The 22,582-nt window shown below is 35.9% G+C and overlaps 1 protein-coding gene across 5 annotated transcripts in view; it reads right to left on the minus strand.

Moving 5' to 3' along the window:
- LOC111141415 (itchy E3 ubiquitin protein ligase) overlaps window positions 1-22,582 on the minus strand; it is a 140,575-nt gene that overhangs the window by 25,264 nt on the left and 92,729 nt on the right. For all 5 annotated transcript variants that reach the window (XM_022493946.1, XM_022493948.1, XM_022493945.1 and 2 more), the window contains 6 exons: window positions 21,256-21,445; window positions 19,942-20,037; window positions 17,539-17,713; window positions 13,840-13,909; window positions 8,399-8,483; window positions 3,326-3,454 (listed from right to left, as the gene is read on the minus strand). In XM_022493946.1, the coding sequence (XP_022349654.1) occupies window positions 3,326-3,454; window positions 8,399-8,483; window positions 13,840-13,909; window positions 17,539-17,713; window positions 19,942-20,037; window positions 21,256-21,445 (745 nt within the window). The remainder of the gene's footprint in view (window positions 1-3,325; window positions 3,455-8,398; window positions 8,484-13,839; window positions 13,910-17,538; window positions 17,714-19,941; window positions 20,038-21,255; window positions 21,446-22,582) is intronic.

Below are 22,582 nucleotides of genomic sequence, written 5' to 3' on the forward strand. Positions count from 1 at the left end.
AAAAAAAAAAAAAAAAAAGAGAGAGAGAGAGAGAAAGAAAAAAAAAACACTGATAAAGTTTAACATCCTTCTATGGTGAAAAAAACACTCAACAAAAGAGGACTAGAAGGGAACTCCCTCAGTATAGGAGCCATTTATGAACATCCCACAGCTGACATACTCAATGGTGAAAATGAAAGCTTTCCTTCAAAGATCAGGAACAAGGAAAGGACGCCTGCTTTCCCTTCTACTCAACATAGTATTAGAAGTTCTAGCCAGGGAAATCAAGCAAGGAAAAGAAAAAAAAGGTGTCCAGAAAGGAAGAAGTAAAAATTTTCTTTGTTTGAAGATGACATAATCTTCTATTTAGAAAATCCTAAAGATTCCAAAGAACTATTAGAACCAATAAGTACATTCAGCAAAGTAGGATATAAAACAACACAAAAATCAGTTGCATTTCTATACACTAATAATCAATCTGAAAAATTAAAAAAAAAAATCCCATTTACAAACAGCATTAAAAAAAACTCTGGAATTAACTAAGCCAAGGAGAAAAGATTTGTATACTGGAAAACTACAAACAATTGTTGAAAAAGAAATTAAAGGTGACAAATAAATGTAAAGACACCCTATGTTCAGGCTTAAAAGATGTCATATTGTTAAGATGTCAAAACAAACCAAAGAGAACTACAAATTCAATGCAACCCCTATCAAAATCCTAATGACATTTTTTGCAGCAATACAAAATTCTATTCTAAAAATCATGAAATCTCAGGGACCCTATAAAGCCAAAGCAATCTCAAAAGAACTTGGAGATCTCACATTTCCTGAGTTCAAAATTTAGTAAAACCTACAGTCATGAAAACAGTGTAGAACTAGAATAAAGACAACTACAATGACCAATGAAATATAAACTCCAGAAATAAACCTTGCATATATATGGTCAAAGGATTTCTGACAAGGGTGCCAAGATCATTCACCAGTCTTTTCAACAAAGGCTTGGAAAATTGGATCATCACTTGCAAAAAAATAAAGTTGGACCCTTTCCCAATACCATTTACAAAAATTAACTAAAAATGGACCCAAAACCTACACCTAAGAGTTAAAGCTATAAAACTTACATGAATGCAAAGATTAGGAGAAAATAATAGCAAATGATGTATCTCATAAGGGATTAATATCCAGAATATAAAGAACTTCTAAAATTCAACAATAAAAAACAACCAGATTCAAAGATGGGCAAAGAAGTTGAACAGACTTTTTTTTAAGGAAGATATACAAATATTTGGTCAATTAGCACATGAAAAGATGCTCAAAATCATGAATCATTAGAGAAATACAAATAAAAACCGAGCGAAACCGCTTCATAACCATCAGGTTGACAGTTTTAAAAAACAAACAGAAAACAACAACCACTGACAGGAAAAACTGGAACCTGTGTACATTTTTGGTGGCAATGTAAGATGGTATACCCACGGTGGAAACAGTCTTGAAGTGCCTCAAAAAAACAAAAAATTACCATTGACTGAGCAATTCCACTTCTGAGTATATACACAGAAGAAGTGAAAACAAAACCTCAAACAGGTATTTGTACACTCACATTCACAGCTGCGTTATTCATAATAGTCAAAAGATGTCTGAAGCAACCCAAAAGTCCATGAACAGATGTATAAATAAAATATGGCATATACATATACACTACAAAGGATTAAAGCATTGAAAAGGAGTGAAATTCTGATACAAATGGTAACACAGATGAACCCTAGAAATATAATGCTAAGTGAAATAAACCAGTCACAAGCACAAATACCATATGATTCCATTTACATGAGAGGTCAAATTCACAGACAGGAAGTTTAAGCGTTATCAGGGGCTAAGGAAAAAAAGGGGATAGGAGAGTTATTGTTAAATAGGCATAGAGTTTCAGTATGGAATGAAAGAATATTCTGGAGACGGACAGTGATGGTACTTAATGCCACTGAATTGTACACTTAAAATGGTTAAAAAGGTACTCTATAAAACTCTACTATACGTATTTTGCCACAAAAAACACCTAAAACAAAACACATTAAGCAAAACAAAACAGAAAGTTACTTTAGTAACAGGAGATTTGAAAGAAAGCAGGCATCAGAAATCAGGGATTAACTGGTAAGCAGCACTGTACTGATAATTTCTAAATAACCTTTTTAAGAACAAATAATCCAATCAAGAAATGGGCAGAGGACATGAACAGACATTTCTGCAAAGAAGACCTCCAGATGGCCAACAGACACATGAAAAAGTGCTCCACATCACTCGGCATCAAGGAAATACAAATCAAAACCACAATGAGATACCACCTCACACCAGTCAGAATGGCTAAAATTAACAAGTCAGGAAATGACAGATGCTGGCGAGGATGCGGAGAAAGGGGAACCCTCCTACACTGTTGGTGGGAATGCAAGCTGGTGCAACCACTCTGGAAAACAGCATGGAGGTTCCTCAAAATGTTGAAAATAGAACTACCCTATGATGCAGCAATTGCACTGCTGGGTATTTACCCTAAAGATACAAACGTAGTGATCCGAAGGGGCACGTGCACCCGAATGTTTATAGCAGCAGTGTCTACAATAGCCAAACTATGGAAAGAACCTAGATGTCCATCAACAGACGAATGGATAAAGAAGATGTGGTATATATACACAATGGAATACTATGCAGCCATCAAAAGAAATGAAATCTTGCCATTTGCGACGACGTGGATGGAACTAGAGGGTATCATGCTTAGCGAAATAAGTCAATCGGAGAAAGACAACTATCATATGATCTCCCTGATATGAGGGAGAGGAGATGCAACATGGTGGGTTAAGGGGGTAGGAGAAGAGTAAATGAAACAAGATGGGATTGGGAGGGAGACAAACCATAAGTGACTCTTAATCTCACAAAACAAACTAAGGGTTGATGGGGGGAGGGGGGTTGGGGGGGTGGGATTATGGACATTGGGGAGGGTATGTGCTATGATGAGTGCTGTGAAGTGTGTAAACCTGGCGATTCACAGACATGTACCCCTGGGGATAAAAATATGTTATATGTTTATAAAAAATAAAATTTAAAACAAACAAACAAACAAAAATAAATAACCTTTTTAGTGCTATGTGAATAGATAACAAATATGAAAGATCTCTATGAGAAAATATGGTGATAAATAAATAGGGCAATAAAAAATACAAAATATTTAGGGAATAATGACTTCTGGGCAACCCAACTCAAGAAACAGTGAGAACTGTACTCCCTGCTAATTTAGCTCTTCATAACAAAATCTTAGAAATCGGTTTTACTTTTAATCTACAATGTTTAGAAAACTTACAGGGCAGATTTTCCAGTGCGGGGATCGATATAGGTGGTTGTTCTTCTATTGTGGTCCACAAAATACGGAATTCCATCGACTGTGAATCTCATTTCCCAGCCTTCAGGCAAGGGCTTTTCATTTAATTGACTACAAAACATAGGAAAAAATACAAATAAAAAATGTTGAGCTGTTTGTTTCCCAAATACACAAAACAAAAATCATCCATAAATGCAGCATCATTTAGATCACTTAGTCCAGTGTTTCCCGTTGTTTACTAGACCTCTCTATAGATATCCTATAAGCATGTTAAACATGTCAATAGATTCATGGAATCACCCTGTTTCCACCTACCTGGCCTGTAATCCCCTCTAATAACCCACCTAAACACCTTTTGGTAACCCAAGTTCTGCCCATTCTGCCTTGGAAGCCTTCATTTTCATCACTGTTTTCAGTCCCCAAGAACATCCTTACCCTGGCATCATTCATCTCTCTTTTAAAATTTCATAATGGCCACCAAACTGGTTTTCTTGCCTCTAGTCTCACTCTGGTCCTACATTCATTTCATATTGCTGACAGAGTACTAAAACAGAGCTCTGATCATGATTAACTCTCTTCTTAAAGTGATATTCACTGTTCACACTACTAGTGAATGATAAGCCCTGAACTCTCAACATGGGGCACTCACTCTGCCCTCAGTGTTCCCTTTCAGGTTTAACCCCGCACTCTAACTCCAACTCCCTTCCGTGAAGCCCGTGATTTCCAAGTGTAGTGCTATTCACCATTTCCCTTAACAAGACATGATCTGTTATACCTCCAAGTGAAGACTTTCCCCTTGTCCAGAAGATCTTAATTATTCCTCTACTAAAGCAACTCAACTGTTCTTTCTGAAGTATTTCTAACCACTTCTTAATACCTATCTTTAGACTTTGGTTAATCTCTCTCAACTGCAGTTAAGAATGTATATATAGTAAGACTGTAAGAGGAATAAGTGAGACAATGTAAGTAAAAAGCTTCACACATAGTAACCCTCAAGTTGTAACTATTAGTATTCCCCCTACTATATACTGATCATTCTTTTTGAGTCTCTCAAAGTACTTCCTTCAGACTGCTAGCACAGCATTTGCCAAGTTTTTCAGCTTTTGTGTGTATGGCAACAACTTTCACCCTGCAAATACTATGTGAGCTTTTTTGTTTTGTTTCGTTTTCTGCTTCTTTTAAAGATTTTATTTAACAGAGAAAGACACAGAGAGAGAACACGAGTAGGGGGAGTGGGAGAGGAAGAAGCAGGCCTCCCACAGAGCAGGGAGCCCAATATGGGGCTCGATACCAGGACCCTGGCATCACAACGCAAGCTGAAGGCAGCCACTTAATGACTTAGTCATGCAGGCACCCCACTACCTGAGTTTCAAAACAGGAACTAGATTATAAGGCAATAGTGCATTTTTATTTGTTATATATTAAAATAACTGGGGCATAAGCATAAATATTCAAAACTGCTTACTTGTGAACTTAAGACATTTTTGCATTTTAAAATATTCCACTAGAATGGGTAGAGAATTATTGAATACCTCCTTTGTAGTTTGTATTTGTGTGTTCTGTCATAATGGCAACTAGTCTTTTTAACTAGTTAGGTATAAGTGTTCCAAGTTTTTACCCATATTTGCTAGTTTGTTTTCCTCTATTCTACAGCTTCAGATTTTCTCACCTGGTGGGTTCAGTGAGAGAAGGGGAAAAAAAAATGGAAATGTCCAAGTTCACATCAGAAAAGAAGGGGAGGGGTTGGGGGCATTTAAGCTGACTGGTTTTAGAGAGCCACTACTGCTGACAGGATTGTCATCTTCCTCAAATGTACTTCAGAGGAATAAAAGGCTAAGAACCATTGTTCAGAACAGTATTCTGTAAACTGTGTTGAAAGGTTAAGAACATTTAGCTTTATTCACAGAGCTGAACAGAAATGTCAGATAAAATGGATTACCAAAAATTTTTTAAAAGTTAACATTTATTTGTTATAATTTTATTTTCAAGATAAGCTCAGTAACAAACTGTTGTCTTGAAAACAAACAGGATAGAACTGGGTCATTTGTACTGTTTATTAAGATACGATTCTCACTTCAGCTCTGACTTTTTAAAAGTCTAAGGGGGAACAAAAAATGATAGTAAATTACAGAAAGGTGACATAGTTCATTCTGTCCTTCAAGAGAGAATTTTACAGAGCAATTTAAAATGTTACCTTTGAAATTCTTCTTCCTTTTAGGGAAACTGAATATATTTAAGTTAAATATTAACATAAAAAATGTGACGTTAGTATCCAGAAGCAGATTTTAAATTTAAACTGTATTATCAGAACAAAGGTTCTTAACTTTGAGTCAAGGGATGTGTGAATAATTAATCATACCAAAAGAGAGGTGTGGCCTCTGCCCTCTGTTACTGGGAGGTGATCGCTAGGCCTCTGGAATGTCCTGCATGTCAGGAATACCTCTGTTTGCTTGGGAACTTTGAACACCAGACAGTCAACAAGTGATTTATGATGGAGGCTTTGGGACACCTCCCATCAACTAAAACTTCTGGAGTAACTAGACACTGAAGATATTAGCTCAAACTCTGGGACAGGGCTAGAGACTAAAGGTTAGCAATGCAAGCAGTACATAATGGAGCCCCAATAAAAACTCTGGATGTAAGAGACTCAGGTGAGATTTGCTGGTTGCTAATCCTCCACATATAATACTCCATATCAGTTCTGGGTATTTAGAACCTTCTCACATTCTGTCCTGTCTTTCTTCCTTCTGCTGCTTGTAATTTGTATGCCTTCCCTATGATAAATGTAACTGTGAGTATAACAAGCTTCAAGTGAGTTCTAGTCTCTCAAGTGAGTTATCAAACCTGAAAGTGGTTGTGGGAACCCCTAAATCCATACCCAGTTGGCCTGAAGTGAGAGCAATTTTGGGGGATCTCCCAGTTTGTGGTTGATGTCTGAAGTGAGGGAATTCTTGGGGAGACTGCTCTCCAACTTTACAGCTTGCCAAATTCCTTGCAGAATGGAACCCTCTGGTGGTCTGATAAATGCACAGTATTAGATTTTATTATGGGCTGAATTGTGTTCATCCACAGATTCCTATATACTAACCATCAGGAGCGCAGAATGTGACCTTATTTAGAAATAGGGTCACTGCAGACATTATCAGTTAAGATGAGATCATACTGGAATACAGTGAGCCATTAATCCAATAGGGCTGGAGTCCTTATAAAAAGGGGAAATTTGGACACTTGACACTTGCAGACCTGAAGAATGCTATGTGAAGACTGCAGTTACACTGCCACAAACCAAACTACCAGAAGCTGGAGTGGAGCGTGGTGGGGATGGGGTGGCTGGGTGATGGACACCGGGGAGGGTACGAGTTGTGGGGACTGCTGTGTACTCACTATAGGTCTGTGATGAATCACAGACCGATACCCCTGAAACAAATAACACATTATATGTTAATTAAAAAAAAAAAAAAGAATTTCCTTTCTCTTTAGGGCTGGATAATATTCCACTGTATGTATACATCACATTTTGTTTATCCATCCATCTGCTGATGGACACGTAAGTTGCTTCTACCTTTTGGCTACTGTCAATAACACGATTTATGAACGTAAGTATACAAGGATGTGTTTGAGTCCTTGCTTTCACTTCTTTTGGGTATACCTAGGAGAACTGCTGGATACATTAATTTATGTTTAGCTTTTTGAGGAGCCATCAAATTGTTTTCCACAGTTGTGCACTGTTTTACATTCCCACCAGCAATGCAGGAGAGTTCCCCAATTTCTCTATATCCTCAATAAGGATCATTGTTTCTGTTCCATGATAGTAATGGATATAAGCTAAGGCATGGAACAAATCCTTTTAGTGCCTTCCAAGGGAGCAAAGCCCTGCCTATACCTTGATTCTAGACGTCTAACCTCCTGAATCTCTTGAACTATGAGACAAATTTCTATTGTTTAAGCCACTCAATTTGTGGTACTTTGTTAAGGCAGCTCTAACAAACTAATACAAGTACTATTACATAATGCTACAAAGAAAAGCAAGTAGGGGTGCCTGGGCGGCTCAGCTGGTTAGCGTCTGCCTTTGGCTAAGGTCGTGATCCTGGGGTCCTGGGATTGAGCCCCACATTGGGCTGACTGCTCAGTGGGGAGCCTGCTTCTCCCTTTCCCTCTGCTGCTCCCCTTGCTTCTGCTCCCTCACTCGGAATGAAGGAAGAAAGGATGGGCAAGTATATACACAGTTACCAAACATTAAAAAGACAAACTTGTCTTTGAGATACAAACTTCCAGTTATGAAATAAATGTCACAAGGATGTAAAGTACAACAAAGGGAATTCAGCCAGTAATACTGTAATAACTTTGGTGACAGAGGGTAATTAGATTTATTAGGTGATAATTTCATAATGTATATAAATGTCAAATCACCATATTGTATACCTGAAACTAATATAATACCTTATGTTAATTATACTTAAATGCAAAGGAAAACTTGTAATAATAGTATGTGTCTCTTTGTCAATATATTAACTAGCAAGTTCTTGCAATACGTGTAAAGTATATTTTGAGATAATTGCAACAACTGCAAAATGCTATTTTAAAAAACGTATGATTTCTACTGGTAGGAAGAGTCCAAGGCACTACTAATTCCACTATGGTTGTAGCTTACAACCAAAATGGATGGAAACACTCAATTTCAGGTAAAAGTTAATATAACTGAATCTGCATTTATTCCCCCTTAAGTCACGTATTCCCTGAATTTTCTCTAGTGATCTCAGGTTGCAAAACCCTGCGTTAGAGCTATTAATCTGGACTTACTAATAATAAATAGGAATTTTTAAATACATAGAATATTTGTATGAACCAATGACTTTTTTCCTGTACTCTCAAGAAACCCACATCTGTTATATACAATAATAAGTGTAATTTTTTCTCTTTCTAAAGTATATGGGTGAGTAATGTTTAAGGACTTTGGGGGAAGAACTTGTAACTTGATTTTTTCCATAACTGAGTCAGAAATAGGGTACAATCTTCACGAGATTATCTATATACTAGTAACTGAAAGTTTCTTACCCTTGACTTCTGGGATCTTCCCACTGTGTGATACGAGTGTTGTGGTTGACAAAATATACTCTACCATTGCTGTCTGTTCTCTTCTCTTAAAGAAAGAAAAAAAAAAAAGGCAAAGCATTAGGGTTGGCATTGTCTTCTTCCACAAACTAAAATAAAATGTGCTGAATTTGCCCATTTCTCATTGCACTGATTTTTATAGCTTCCAAATCACAACTTTAAGAGGTTTGATTTATTCTTTCACTTTTAAATTCATATACCTGCTAGAGCTATTAAAATATCATTACATTTTAGAAGCTAAACAGACTTAATTCGCAATGTCCTGCCTATAAGACCTTTTTGTTCAATCTAACCAAAGGCAGCAAGAATAATTAACATTTTAACTTTTCATACATGACCTCATTTTATCCTTAATATTAGTCCCAGGAGTAGATAGTTTCATTTCATCTTCATGATAGGGAAACCTGGACAGGTTAAGTGATCTGCCCAAAATCTCAGAATTGAGTAATAATGACAGGATGGAAAGTCAGGTCTCTTTAAGCCATTTTTTGCATACCACATCACCTCCTTTCTTAAAATACAATGGGGGGGAAGGATATAACTTGTTTCTTTGCTATATGCTAGGCATTATTCAACTAGAAGACACTGTTTCAAAATATATCCTCTTCCCTAATACACTCAGTTCCCAAATCCTAAATATCTAAAGAAACCTTCTATACAAAGGCTGGGCAAAGGGCTCAGTTCTTTAGTTTACTGCCTTTGAAACTGCAGCTTCTTTCCTCCATCTACCTCTTGCTTTAGGATTCTCCTTGTTTTCTTATTCCCATTCTACACAATTTCCCCTGAATTCCTGAGCTTTCTCAGTAAGGTTTAGGAGACATGTAGATATTATTTTCTCTTTTAATAAAAGAAGAGTCAGTCCTTGAAATTTTAATATTAAGTTTGTTGTTTTAAACCACTGAATTCTCTATTCCATTACCAATTCTTCTTCAAAAGATAATTTCTATACCTGAATTTTTTTAGATGTTTCAAAATGAGGTAAGTGAAGTAACGAAGAATATAGAATGGATTCCAATATTTTTAAAAGGATAGTTTCTTAAAATTAGCAATTTCAAATAAAACTTTAAGGTTAATTCCAAGCTGATCAAGTTTTTTGTTTGTTTGTTTGTTTGTTTTAAATCCCTTATGGTTTGAAAAGTTGGTAGCTATTTTTCACAAAAAACATTTATTTAGATCCTTTGTATCTTTCTCTGAGCAAGCTACTGCAGGACAAGTCTTGAGCCAAATTATATAGCTATGTCAAGTTAGTATTTGGTAACTTTCAACTGTTATCTCCAGCACTAATTCCATTATTTCGAGTATAGTGGTAATATGGGAGGTTAGAATGGATATACTGGTGAGTATCTTGAACCCCATACTAACATCTCAGCTACTTACATCACTTGAGCCATAATGGAAAGAGAACCCCAAGTATGTGTTACATACAGATAAATGTGATTCTGCATCTTGTGACACACTGTGAATATTAACAATGGCTTCACTGGTCATGACATCTTGAGTGTGAAAGTAACCAAATTTAAGTCTGTCTCTGAGGTAAAAAGAAGCATCCACAGTGCTACAGCTACAAAATAATGTTAGTTAATATTCTTGGCAGTCACATTAAATTTAAAATTTTAAAATATATTTGCAGAATCTGGAATTTTTTTTCTATCCAAGTAATTTTTAAAATAATTTTTATAATCTAAAAATAATACCAAGTGCGTATCTGCCACGTAAGTTCAGACTTCGGGGCCAGAGATTTTCTCTTCAAAAGTTAACATGAAGCCGAATAAATTCAATAGAAAACTTCTTTTCTATGTATGTTCTAAGTATATACTGCTGATACCAACATTTCTTGAAAGAAGCTGTGAGAAACAAAATTTCAAAAGGTGGGCGCACTTGCAAACTGAAGGCTCATCTGCTTTTAATGAGAGGAAGTACTGTGACTATAGAGCTGATTTTTATTGAAAAAAGTCACATGATAAACAATACGGAGATTACTGAAGAGCAAAGGGAATGCAGATCAGAGCCCTTCCTGACTTGATGAATAAAACGTAAAAACCAGAAGCTTCTTGCTGTTCTATGTATTCTTTCACAGCAACTCTCAAAAGAAGAAAGTATTTTTTTTTTAAGATTTTATTTATTTTATTTGACAGATAGAGATCACAAGTAGGCAGAGAGGCAGGCAGAGAGAGAGAGAGGAGGAAGCAGGCTCCCCGCTGAGCAGAGAGCCCGATGCGGGGCTCGATCCCATGACCCTGGGATCATGACCCGAGCCGAAGGCAGCGGCTTTAACCCACTGAGCCACCCAGGCGCCCCTTGAAGAAAGTATTTTTATACTTGATGGGTAAAACCAGGTATACAAAGCCCTATTAGACTACACTATTGAACCAAAAACACTCTTTGTTCTCCAGCCTCTTTAGTTTGCATGTATTAAAAATTCTTCACTGTCAGCTTGTGAGGTGGTAATGTCTAGTCCTAGCATATAAAGCTTGAAAGGATGAGGCATCTGGGTGGCTAGGTCGGTTAAGTATCTGAGTCTTGGTCTCAGTTCAGGTCTTGATCTCAGGGTTGTGAGTTCAAGCCCCACATGGAACCTTCTCATTGATTCATTCATAAATAAATAACATATTGTGTCACAAAAATAATGCTGTCTATTTCAGAATGTAAGCACACGCTATGAATTGGGGTTTTATTTCCTGGGTAAATCCTGAAGATATCTCAGGTAGGGTTTTGTCTGTAACAGTACCAGTGTTGTCACTGGTTCCACAAATAAGGCATGTGCCCCAAAGGCAGAGAGTCATAAAGCAATGCTTAGTCTAAGTAACAGGGTAATCATGAACTCATCTAGGAAGGGGGGTACATTTCAACTTCAGAAGTGTGAAACCTAAAAATAAGCAGAATGTAAAATAAGGAAAGAGTCTCATAACATGGGTAAGCTGGGATTGGGTCTTTAGAGGCAGTATTTCAGGGAAGAGTTGTTGGCTAGTTAGGAAAAAAGAGAAAGATCCTAACAGTAATAAATTATTATTTATAATAATAAATAAATATTAATTATAATTAATTAATAAATATATTTATTTATAATTTATATTTATATATGTAAATAATAATACATACAGAAAGCACCAGAGCTTGCAGGAATTTTTTTTAATTAAAAAAAATTTTTTTTTAAAGATTTTATTTGAGATAGAGTGAGAGAGAGACAGCACAAGCAGGGCAGAGGGGCAGGGGGAAAGGGAGAAGCAGACTCCCCACTGAGCAGGGAGCCTGATGCAGGACTCGATCCAAAGACCCTGGAATCATGACCTTGGCTGAAGGCAAACGCTTGATGACTGAGTCATCCAAGCACCCGGAAAAGCTTCTTTGCATAAAGGCAACACAGCCTACAATTCATGCTTCTAATGAGCAAGTGGTAATTTTTTCCTATAACTGGTCTGGAGAAGGTCCATGTTTCTGACAAAAGCTAACTGGTCACTCACTGGTCATTAAGAGGATAATACGTGACCTTCAGATACATCCTTTAATTGCATTAATTTCTCCTCTATAATACAGACATACAACAATTCTAGAAATAAAGCTGGGAAAACCATCGATGTGTAGTAAAAGCAATCTGACAGGCCTGGTTCAATATGCTTTATATAAAGGCAACATTCCCTTTTCTAAAGTTACTTCATACCAACCATGCATTCTCCACTCTGACTCCAACACAGAAGACTCCTTATCACATTACCAAGCTTTGGTGAAGACAGAAATTCACAGTTCACTTTCAAATGCCCTCCCTTTATTACATGCTAATACAGTAACAATTGTAAGTATTACTTATCATGTTTTTTACCTCTTTGTTTCACAGAGTGTTAAGGATAAATAACCAAAGGGCAATGGAACTTCTCAAAGGCAAACTTTATGTCCAGTATCATCTACTGCCCAGATTCACGTGACCTTGACACATCCATTTTTCTCCATTCCTCAATAAAGTAATGCTAGAGCAATCTATTTTGGTACCAATGCCTCCCAGACTATCTAGAAACATCATTTTCTGATTTTACCCCCAAGTTATGAAATATCTGCGCTCTTGAAGACAAAACTTCAACTAGTTCCATGGCTGGCTTTACTTAGCTGTTTCCTTCTTTCTTTCTTTCTTTTTTTTTTTTTTAAAGATTTTATTTATTTATTTGACAGAGAAAGAGAGATCACAAGTAGGCAGAGAGGAAGGTAGAGAGAGAGGGGGAAGCAGGCTCCCCGTCGAGCAGAGAGCCTGATGCGGGGCTCGATCCTAGGACCCTGAGGTCATGAACTGAGCCGAAGGCAGAGGTTCAAACCCAATGAGCCACCCAGGTACCCCACGTTTCTTTCTATACTCTCTTTGACATCCATGCAAAACTTCTATATTGCTGTTTATTCTGAAAACTTGCTACTGTGCTAGGATTCACATATTACCATAAAACAAAAATCTGGTAGGGTATGTAAAATCTATTTATAGAATTTTAATACTAAGATAAATGTACTCAACAACAAAACATACCCAAGCACAAAGTCCCACCCTAACATGTTCCCCTTCCACTGTTCTTTCAAAATTACATCAACTCAACCAAACTATGAACAGTGTTTTAGAAGCACAAATATGGTAAAAATATATAACTTTTTATTTTGAAATAATCATTACAGGATGTTCCAAAATTATTCTAAGAATCTCATGTACCCTTCACCAGTTTCCCCCAATGGTAATATCTTATATAGCCATAGTATAATACTGAAATCAGGAAAGTGAAACTGATACATTACTGTTAACTACAGACTTTATTTAATTTTCACCAAATTTTAAGCTAAATTCATTACTGTGAATGTATAATCTATGCACTTTTATCCCTTATGTATAGATTTGTGTAATCACTACCATGGCAAAGACACAGAACTACTTCACCGCCACACAAGAACTACTTATATTACCTCCTGTATTTGCACCCACCTGCCACTGGCTCTGTCTCCTAGCAACTACTAATCTGTTTTCCATTTCTCTAATTTTGTCATTTTGACTATATTACATAAACTGAATCATATGGTATATAATCTTTTAAGATGGACTTTTTTTTACTATACATAATCCCCTTGAGGTCCATTCAGAACGTTCTGTGTATTAACCATCCATTTCTTTTTATTGTTAAATGCCCAAAGTATTTTTAAACTTTAAAAGAGTAAAATAACTTTGAATTCCAATAAAAATTAATTGTAATAAGACAATCAACTTAGAACTTCTGGGAAATTTAATACTTGTTTGGCTCTCTGAATTGAACTGACACACCCCAAAAACTTCCAAGATATTCACTCAAGCAAGAGCAGGCTATCATCCATAAATACCTGATTTTTAAAATGACAAATGCAATGAAAAAAATCACAGGACTTACCCCATCCAGGTGGCAGGGGACCAAGGGGATCAAATTCTTTATTTTGTGATGTAGTAAACAAATCTTGATTCTAAAAAGAACAACAACAACAACATCAAGAAAAAGGTGAAATAATGAACAACCTAATTAGAACCTTGAAAGCAAGGGTTATGAGCTCTGGTGGTTACCAGTCTTCCCTGGTCATGTGCAATGTAACACCCTTTTACAGAGTTCATGTCTTAGAGATGGGTCACACAGTTAATGGATATATGCCAATACGCTCTGGAGGGAAAAAAAAATCTTTGTAAACATTAATGCTTGAAATTATGTGAAATTCAAATATTACAAATATGTAATCCTTACCCTCAAAAGATCATTTTCTTCTTCAGCCACAACTCAGTAAACTGGAGAAATACATAAATCCCCAAAGAGTCATTTATAAACCACAGTATTCAGGGTCACCAGATGGCTGAGACTAACCTTGTATTTCTAACTCAAAAAGAAGCAGCATATACAAAACATGGGGTATATACAAATATTGTGGAAAGAGGTGCGGGAGTAGGAAGAAGAGGCTATCAGATGAGGGAAAGAAAAGAATTTCAGTTGTAAAGAGTTGATAAATACAGATCTGTAAAGAAGATTTCTTAAACTTCTGTTTCTAATGACCACATTGCTAGAGACAGAAGTCTGGTTAGAAAAAAGGAAACCATTTTCAACCATTAAAATAAGAGAAGCAAAGGTCATAGTGACCATGTAGGGTTAATGGATATGTTTTGGTTTAAATGTATAATAAAGTGAAGATAACATGTGGTCTCTCAGGAAGATTTGGTTAAACCCTTTCCCCTTTAGTAAGATAAAATGAGTAAATAATAGATTCTAACTGCCTTTTTTTTTTTTTTTTTTTTAAAGATTTTATCTATTTATTTGAGAGAGAGAAAGAGAGAGAAAGCATGAGACGGGTTAGGGTCAGAGGGAGAAGCAGACTCCCCACCAAGCAGGAAGCCTGATGTGGGACTCCATCCCAGGACTCTATGATTATGGCCTGAGCCAAAGGCAATTGCTTAACCAACTGAGCCACCCAGGCGCCCCATTTTCTAACTGTTTTTTAAAGAAAAATTATTAATGGAAAAAATGTACAAAAAAAATAAGGAAAGTAAACCCTATATACCCAGCACCAAGACTCAACAAGTATTAAGACTTTGCCAAAAAAAATTTCTTTTTTCCCCTCTTCTTTGCTGAATCATTTAGTCATTTCACCCCTATATATTTTAGCATGTCTTTCTAAAATTTGTGGACATCTTCTTCTATAACCACAAAATTGTTAATCACACCTGGCAAAGAATCTATGTTAATTTTATCATCTAATATCTGGTCACTAATTAAATGCCTATGATTGTTCATTCAAGTTGAAATTCAAAGTCCTCACATTACACTTGGTTGAGTCTCAATTCTCAATCTATAGCAGTTCCCCCTATTGTCTCTGGGTTTTTTTCCCCACGTCACTGACTTATTACAGAAATTGGGTAACTGATTGAAAGTTTTAAAGGATATGACATTCTATCTCTGATTAAACAACTCTTGGAAGACAGACCTATCAAGAATTGGCCTTGCTCCTCCTGACAGACACAATTATGAAAAGCACTGAGAGCAGAGAGACCAGGGATAAACACTTATAAAAAGGTTTGAATACTGGTTATGGAACAGGTCTGAAAAGTCTGGCATATAACAAACTATTGCGGTAATTTTCCAAGGCCCAAGCCTAAGATCCAAGGCTCTTCCCTGGTTAAGTAAATTGGGGACATACACATTGAAGCCATTGGCCAGGAAGAGCAATTACAGTGTTCCAACATCAACCATTTCCATTCTGAGGCTAAAAATGCTAGGTGTAGAGGTGTTTGGCTGGCTCAGTCAGTAGAGCATGTGACTCGATCTTGGGATTGTGAGTTCAAGCCCCACGTTGGGTGTGGAGCCCACTTAAGGAAAAAAAAAAAAAGCTAGGTGTATGAGAGTCTACTGACCTATAACCAGGGAAACAAAGACTCTGAGTATCAAATTAGTGAAGTTTACAATGAAGCAATATATACTGTTGGTGCCCCGGAAATATATGCTAAACCGGTGTTTCAAAACAATGTTTTTTTTAAAGATGATGTACTGTAAAAGTAAGATAAAGAGCACATTTACAATGTGGATATGAGGGAATGAAAACTAACATTTCTATCCATATAATACTATGTGCCAAACATATTAGGAACTTTATTTTATAGAATCCTCAAAAAAATTCCTCTCAGGAAATTTTGTAACAGATAAAGTAAATGAGCCCTGATGAGGTTAAGTGACTTTCTCAAAGTCATATAGAGAAAGTAACTGTGTTATTAGGACTCAAGCCCAGATGTGTCTGACTCCAAAGCCCATGTTCTTTCCACTGAACACCTATGTGGAAAATAGCTTTAAAGAAGCAGGCAAACTAGGCATTCAACCCTAGAAGAAATCTGGCCAGGTATATCAAAGCTATTATAATTTAGAAAGAAGGGAAGATGTAAAACAGCATAGGAAAAAAAAAATGGGTAGGGTCAGGTAGGCAAGAGACAAATTAATTTCACTTCTAAAACCACTGGGAAGAAATATAATGACTGCTGCCTATAGAAAGTGGCAGGAAAAACCCTTATATGAAAGAATCTTAGTCATAACTAGGTAGTGAAGGGAAGGCTGGTGATAAAGAAGAATTTGTTTAAATCAGTGGATGAAAGTGTTATGGCGATTAGATCCAAGAAATAGATAAAAATATGGAGAAAAGGGGGGAAATAATGCTCAGAGGACAGAAATTTAATCTGATGTATTCTAACAGGGATGACACCAATGGTGGTGGAGGGGAAGAGATGAAAATGGAGGTCAGCTTCTCCTGAACTCTTGAAGACCTTATTTTCTTTGGTTTTAAGTTCTACGTAATACTCAAACAAATCCCTTTTGTTTGGCCCACAGAATCCTATTTCTCCAAGGACTATTTTCCTCTCCTCAGAGAAAGGATCTGTAATACTTTATGATTTGAGAGACTATAAAATTCCTAGCACCAAAGACTGCATTAAAAAAACATTAATATATTTTGGTGAACTTACAGCTATTTTTGCAATATTATTCTGAAGAAAAATATGTACAACCTTAAACCATTTCCAAAAGGAAATATTTGCATACCAAAGATAATACAGTTTTGAAGCCAGAATATATAGTTAGCATAATCATATAAGGAATTAAATTTCCTTAGTCTCCCAGAGCACTAATTAATTAGGTAAACTGTGCTTTCATGTTACAAAGTGATTCAATTCTGTCACTAGTTCTATATAACCACTTAATAGTCAGGTGCTCTTAGAGCCAAACCTTCAAATATTCTGCCAAGCTAGGGAGTATTAAATTCAGAACTGTTTTAATTCTCTTCAAACCACTTGGGTTTATTTTTATTATCCTTTTGTCCACGGATTTTAAGTTGTCCTAACTTCCTTTTTTATTTTTGACATTAATAAAGCAAAGGAGGTTGAACTTTAGAAGTTTTCAAAGAGTTAAGAATAGATCACATGCAAAGAATACTCAAGACAAAATATAAACATAGTATCTATCAACAGCAACAACTGGGTGCCCTCTTGTCTTTTAGTACTTAACATTTCATATGCAAAAAAAAAAGGTTAAAAACAAATACTTATTAAGTTTATAGTATAACAGGCTGCTTACCCCATAAATAAATCTCTGGTTAAACTGCTGCATTGCTCCTTGCAGCTGACTACGTTGGAGCTGCCACTGTTCATAGTTCCGGACGGATTCCAATGTTGGCCTCTGCCACGTTGTTGTTCTTGTGAAATGGTCAACATAGTAAATTCGTCCCATGTTGTCAACCCGACGTTCCCAGCTAAATCAGGACAAAACCAACCTAATTCAATAATTACTTGTGATACAGATATGAATTGAACAGGACTTTATCTTGGCCCTGGTGCAGGTTTGGTAAGATTTTACCTTAAATTACTTTTGATTTACCTGAACTCTTTCTATTTTATATGTTTTTAAATGGTCGTTAAGTGAACACAAAAGAAATGCTTTTAAAAATTTCTTTTCTTAAAAGTTAAGATGTATCAATTTTAAAAATACAATGCAGGGGCGCCTGGGTGGCTCAGTGGGTTAAGGCCTCTGCCTTCGGCTCGGGTCATGATCCTGGGGTCCTGGGATTGGGCCCCGCATCGGGCTCTCTGCTCGGCGGGGAGCCTGCTTCTCCCTCTCTCTGCCTGCCTCTCTGCCTACTTGTGGTCTCTCTCTCTGTCAAATAAATAAATAAAAATCTTAAAAAAAAAAAAAAAATACAATGCATATTTAGTGGGTAAGTCTCAAACAGTAATTAAGAAAAAAGTTCTCCCACTTTCTTTCCAATGTTCTTTTGACTGTTGAAATCTTAATAGGAAGGGAAAGAATTATATATACAGCTTTTCACAGATATCAAAAAGCACTTTTCCCATAAAATTACAACAACTGATCATGGGTGCATGGTATTTTTTTTTTTAATTTATTTATTTTAGAGAGAGGGAAAGTATGCAGGGGGTGGGGAAGAGGGAGAGAGACAATCTCAAGCAGACTCCCCACTGACATGGAGCCTGACATGGGGCTTGATCTTACAACCCTGAGATCATGACCTGAGCCTAAATCAAAAGTTGGCTACTTGGGGCACCTGGGTGGCTCAGTGGGTTAAAGCCTCTGCCTTCAGCTCGGGTCATGATCTCAGGGTCCTGGGATCGAGCCCCACATCGGGCTCTCTGCTCAGCGGGGAGCCTGCTTCCCCCTCTCTCTCTGCCTGCTTCTCTGACTCCTTGTGATCTCTGTCTCTGTCAAATAAATAAATAAAATCTTAAAAAAAAAAAAAAAAGTTGGCTACTTAACTGAGCCACCCAGGTGCCCCTCAAATGGGTTCATAATATTAAGTAAACATTAAAACAATAACTTGTTGATTTCTACTTTGTTGTTTGTGGTTATTTCCAATATTCTCTATTATAAATAGTAAAATAATAAATACCTTTAATACATCATTTTTTTTCTCCCTTTGCATTACTTCTTTAGGATAAATTTCCTAGACAGAATTACTAAGGGTATGTGCATTACTATAGTTATATATACTTTCTGTAAGAATTGCAACTAATTTATACCACCACTAGCAATATTTTTTTTTTTTTTTTTTTTTTAGATTTTATTTATTTATTTGACAGAGAGAAATCACAAGTAGGCAGAAAGGCAGGCAGAGAGAGAGGAGGAAGCAGGCTCCCTGCTGAGCAGAAAGCCCGATGTGGGGCTTGAACCCAGGACCTGGGATCATGACCTGAGCCGAAGGCAGCGGCTTAACCCACTGAGCCACCCAGGTGCCCCTCCACCACTAGCAATATTACGTGATAAAGTTCCTCTACAAACTCACCAACACTGGATACTATCTGCTAATTAGTAAGTAAAACAGTACCTTTTAAGTGTATATTTGAGATTACAGCAAGAGTAAATATTTCCCCATGTTTGCTACTGACTTACCCTGAATAAAAATATTTTCTTCCATTTTCTATAATGTAAATGTTAAATGCTTAATATCATGCATTAATATAGACTTTAATTCCCCAACTATTCTGCAATGACTTCAATATTATATATATATAATAGGGACTTTATCTTCATATATATGATGGGGCTATAACAATTCTTTTTCAGTTACATTAAAATTAATGAGTTAAATTAATTTATTAAAATTAATTAGAATTAATCTAAATCTAAAACTAATTAAAATTAATCCATTAAATTAAAATAATTACTCTTGAAGAAACTAATTCTAAAACCCTATGGTTTGAGCCAGGTAAAATACAGAAAGGAAAACATGGAAATAGCAAGACCTATGGAATCTTTAGGTCAGAAATGAATAAAAATAAATCATTCATCATGTTCAATTCTCTCTCCTTTCTAGTTTGCACCTACCACAACACAAAGTGAATGCTTTGTGGAAGCTTCGGAAAAGGCTGAAAGGAAAAGGAAAAGTAGGAATATAGGGAAGATTCTGTACAGATATAATCTATAGTTCTGAATAAATAACTTTTCTTCTTCTTTAATTCAGATACTTACCCAGGAGGTAGAGGTTCTGGTCTATCCCATGTTGTTCTTTTTTCAATATGATCTACATAGTAAACTCGCCCATGCTGGTCCACTCTCTGCTCCCAACTTAAACAGAAAATTTAAAAAACTGATAAAGCACTTATCTTTGCTATCTTCTCTTATATGACCATATTACAGAATTAAGGCAAATAAACATGTTAATATCTAAAGAAGGTATCAAAAGAAGTTAGGAATAAAGTAAAAAAATGTTATCCTGAGGATGACAGAGTGGATAAGACTTCTGCAGCAGTATCTGCTCAAGAGGTGCCTTATATTTCTGAAGAGATTTGAGGTACATGCACTCAGGAGACAAAGTCTAGCTCAATCTGATCATGGCATATGCAAGACTTGGTGGGGAAAAAAAAATGCTGTAATTAATGTTTTGAAATCTGAAGAAAGACTGAGCTAACCGAAAGGCAAAACACTATGTGTGTTCTAAAAGAACTGAAATCAGACTAAGATTTTGTCAGATGTGTCTCTGCACAGTCTAACAGACAAAATCAGTCTGGTTATTCTAGTCTCCTTGATGGGTTAATTTCCAAAGAGAAGAAGACAGAAATGAACCATCACAATTTAGAAGTACCAATCACTTTGGAGAACACAAGTTTCTGTTTGCTAATCCCTTGCACAAATAATTTTCTATTTTGGTTTCCCATGTAGGTTTCACAAAAGGAAAATGGCCCAACTACCCACAAATAATATCTGTTTAGCAACCAAAAGTTTCACCATGAGAGTTTCTTAATTTATCAAGCAATTAATTTTAATTAGATTCCAAGCTCTGGATTAACTAAATGCCACAATGTATATATGTACATAAAATATTAGAGTATTAATTTTTAAAATAATTAGTAGAGATTAAAATGGGATCATGAGTACTAAATTTCTCAGTTTCTTAAATTATTATTACTTTGCTATAAAGACTCTATGATGGAAAAATTTTATTTTAAAAAGTGTTTTTTTTCCTCCTTCAAAGAGAAAGTAATCCGAATTAGGTGTCTATTTTATTAAATTGCATTGGTTAACTTTCTATGGTCCAGAGTCCTTCAATTTAAAAAACACAAAACAAACAACAAAAAACCTTTGCCCCGGAAATGAGAGGGTGTGGATTTCTAATGTGGTGAGTTTTTTTGGTTCAGTTTGACTCTAGACACAGCTACCCAAAAATCAATCACCACTGCTTTAGGATTGTTTTTTTAAAGAATGAAGTTCAGTATTATTGTCCTTATTAGTAAGAACATGCAGAAGCCTAAAGCAAACAAATAGTAACCAAAAACAGTTACTTACCCAGGTGGTAGGGGAGCCTGAGGTACAGGATTTAATGGCCGAGGGCCTGAGCCTCCAGATATAGTCAGAGGAATTATTAATCCAGATGTTGCTCCTTCAGATGTATTTGAATTTATATTTGTTGGTGGCAGAGAGCCTGTACTGGATCCATCACTTTCAGAAGTGGCAGATGGGGAACCATTGACAGATGCTATAAAAGATTTGTGGAAAACAACAATCTTTTATTTTCAGAATTCCAAATTCAGGACAGAATTTTAACTTTAAAAAATAAAAAGGTAGGGGCGCCTGGGTGGCTCAGTGGGTTAAAGCCTCTGCCTTCGGCTCAGGTCATGGTCTCAGGGTCCTAGGATCGAGCCCCACATCAGGCTCTCTGCTAGGCAGGGAGCCTGCATCCCTTCTCTCTGCCTGCCTCTCTGCCTACTTGTGATCTGTCTGTCAAATAAATAAATCTTTAAAAAAAATAAAAATAAAAAGTAAAAAGGTAGATAAATGACAAATAGAAAATTTAAGATATGGATATGCAGGTGAAAATTACTTAAACTTTTTAAATAACTTTTTAGGTTCTATCTATCCAATGGCTCTTTATTAATTATGAGCCACATACAAATTCTGATTTCATGATACCACAAAAAATAAAAGCTACTTAAAAAAATAAAAAGGAAAGCACTGATACCCTTTGGTACTTTAAGTTCATTTTATAATTTTTCATATTTTTAAAACTGTCTTTTCTATGAAACCCTGCAGATCAAAAACCAATTTTTTGATGTTAGTTAAAGAAGATCTGTTAAGCTATTGCATTATTACAAATTGTTATAAAGTACGTATTACGTCTTCAAGAGAGACTTGACATAACAATTCCTCAGGGAAGTCACCAATATTTTGACAAAGTAGCATATGATCGTAAAGGCTAGGAATATATTATTAACACATTTTTCTACCAAAAAAGGGGGAAGATGTATAATTAAAAACAAAGTTTTTTACTAAAATGATTTGTAGATAACTAGTTTACTTTTCCAATAATATTTGGTTTAATTATTTTATATTGTCTGTCTACATACAGAAGGAAATATTAAAGATTAAAGATTCTATTCTGAGTAATTGGGAAAAATGGGTATTCTACCTATAGATGTTTACATTTTTACTACATGAAATATGTTCATTTGTTGTATAATTTTTGCTTCAAAATGTGAGTATCCTTTAGCATTATTGGGTTACTTGTCATTTCTTTTAAAAGATACAATGAAAATAAGCAAGCAGATCCCTGACAATATGATATGCTTATGTCCACACTATTACAAACCCTGCCAAAAAGTTGCAATCTTTTCTA

Source organism: Enhydra lutris, unplaced genomic scaffold, assembly GCF_002288905.1.
Source record: "Enhydra lutris kenyoni isolate GAN:26980312 unplaced genomic scaffold, ASM228890v2 scaffoldscaffold6, whole genome shotgun sequence".
Lineage (NCBI taxonomy): Eukaryota > Metazoa > Chordata > Mammalia > Carnivora > Mustelidae > Enhydra > Enhydra lutris.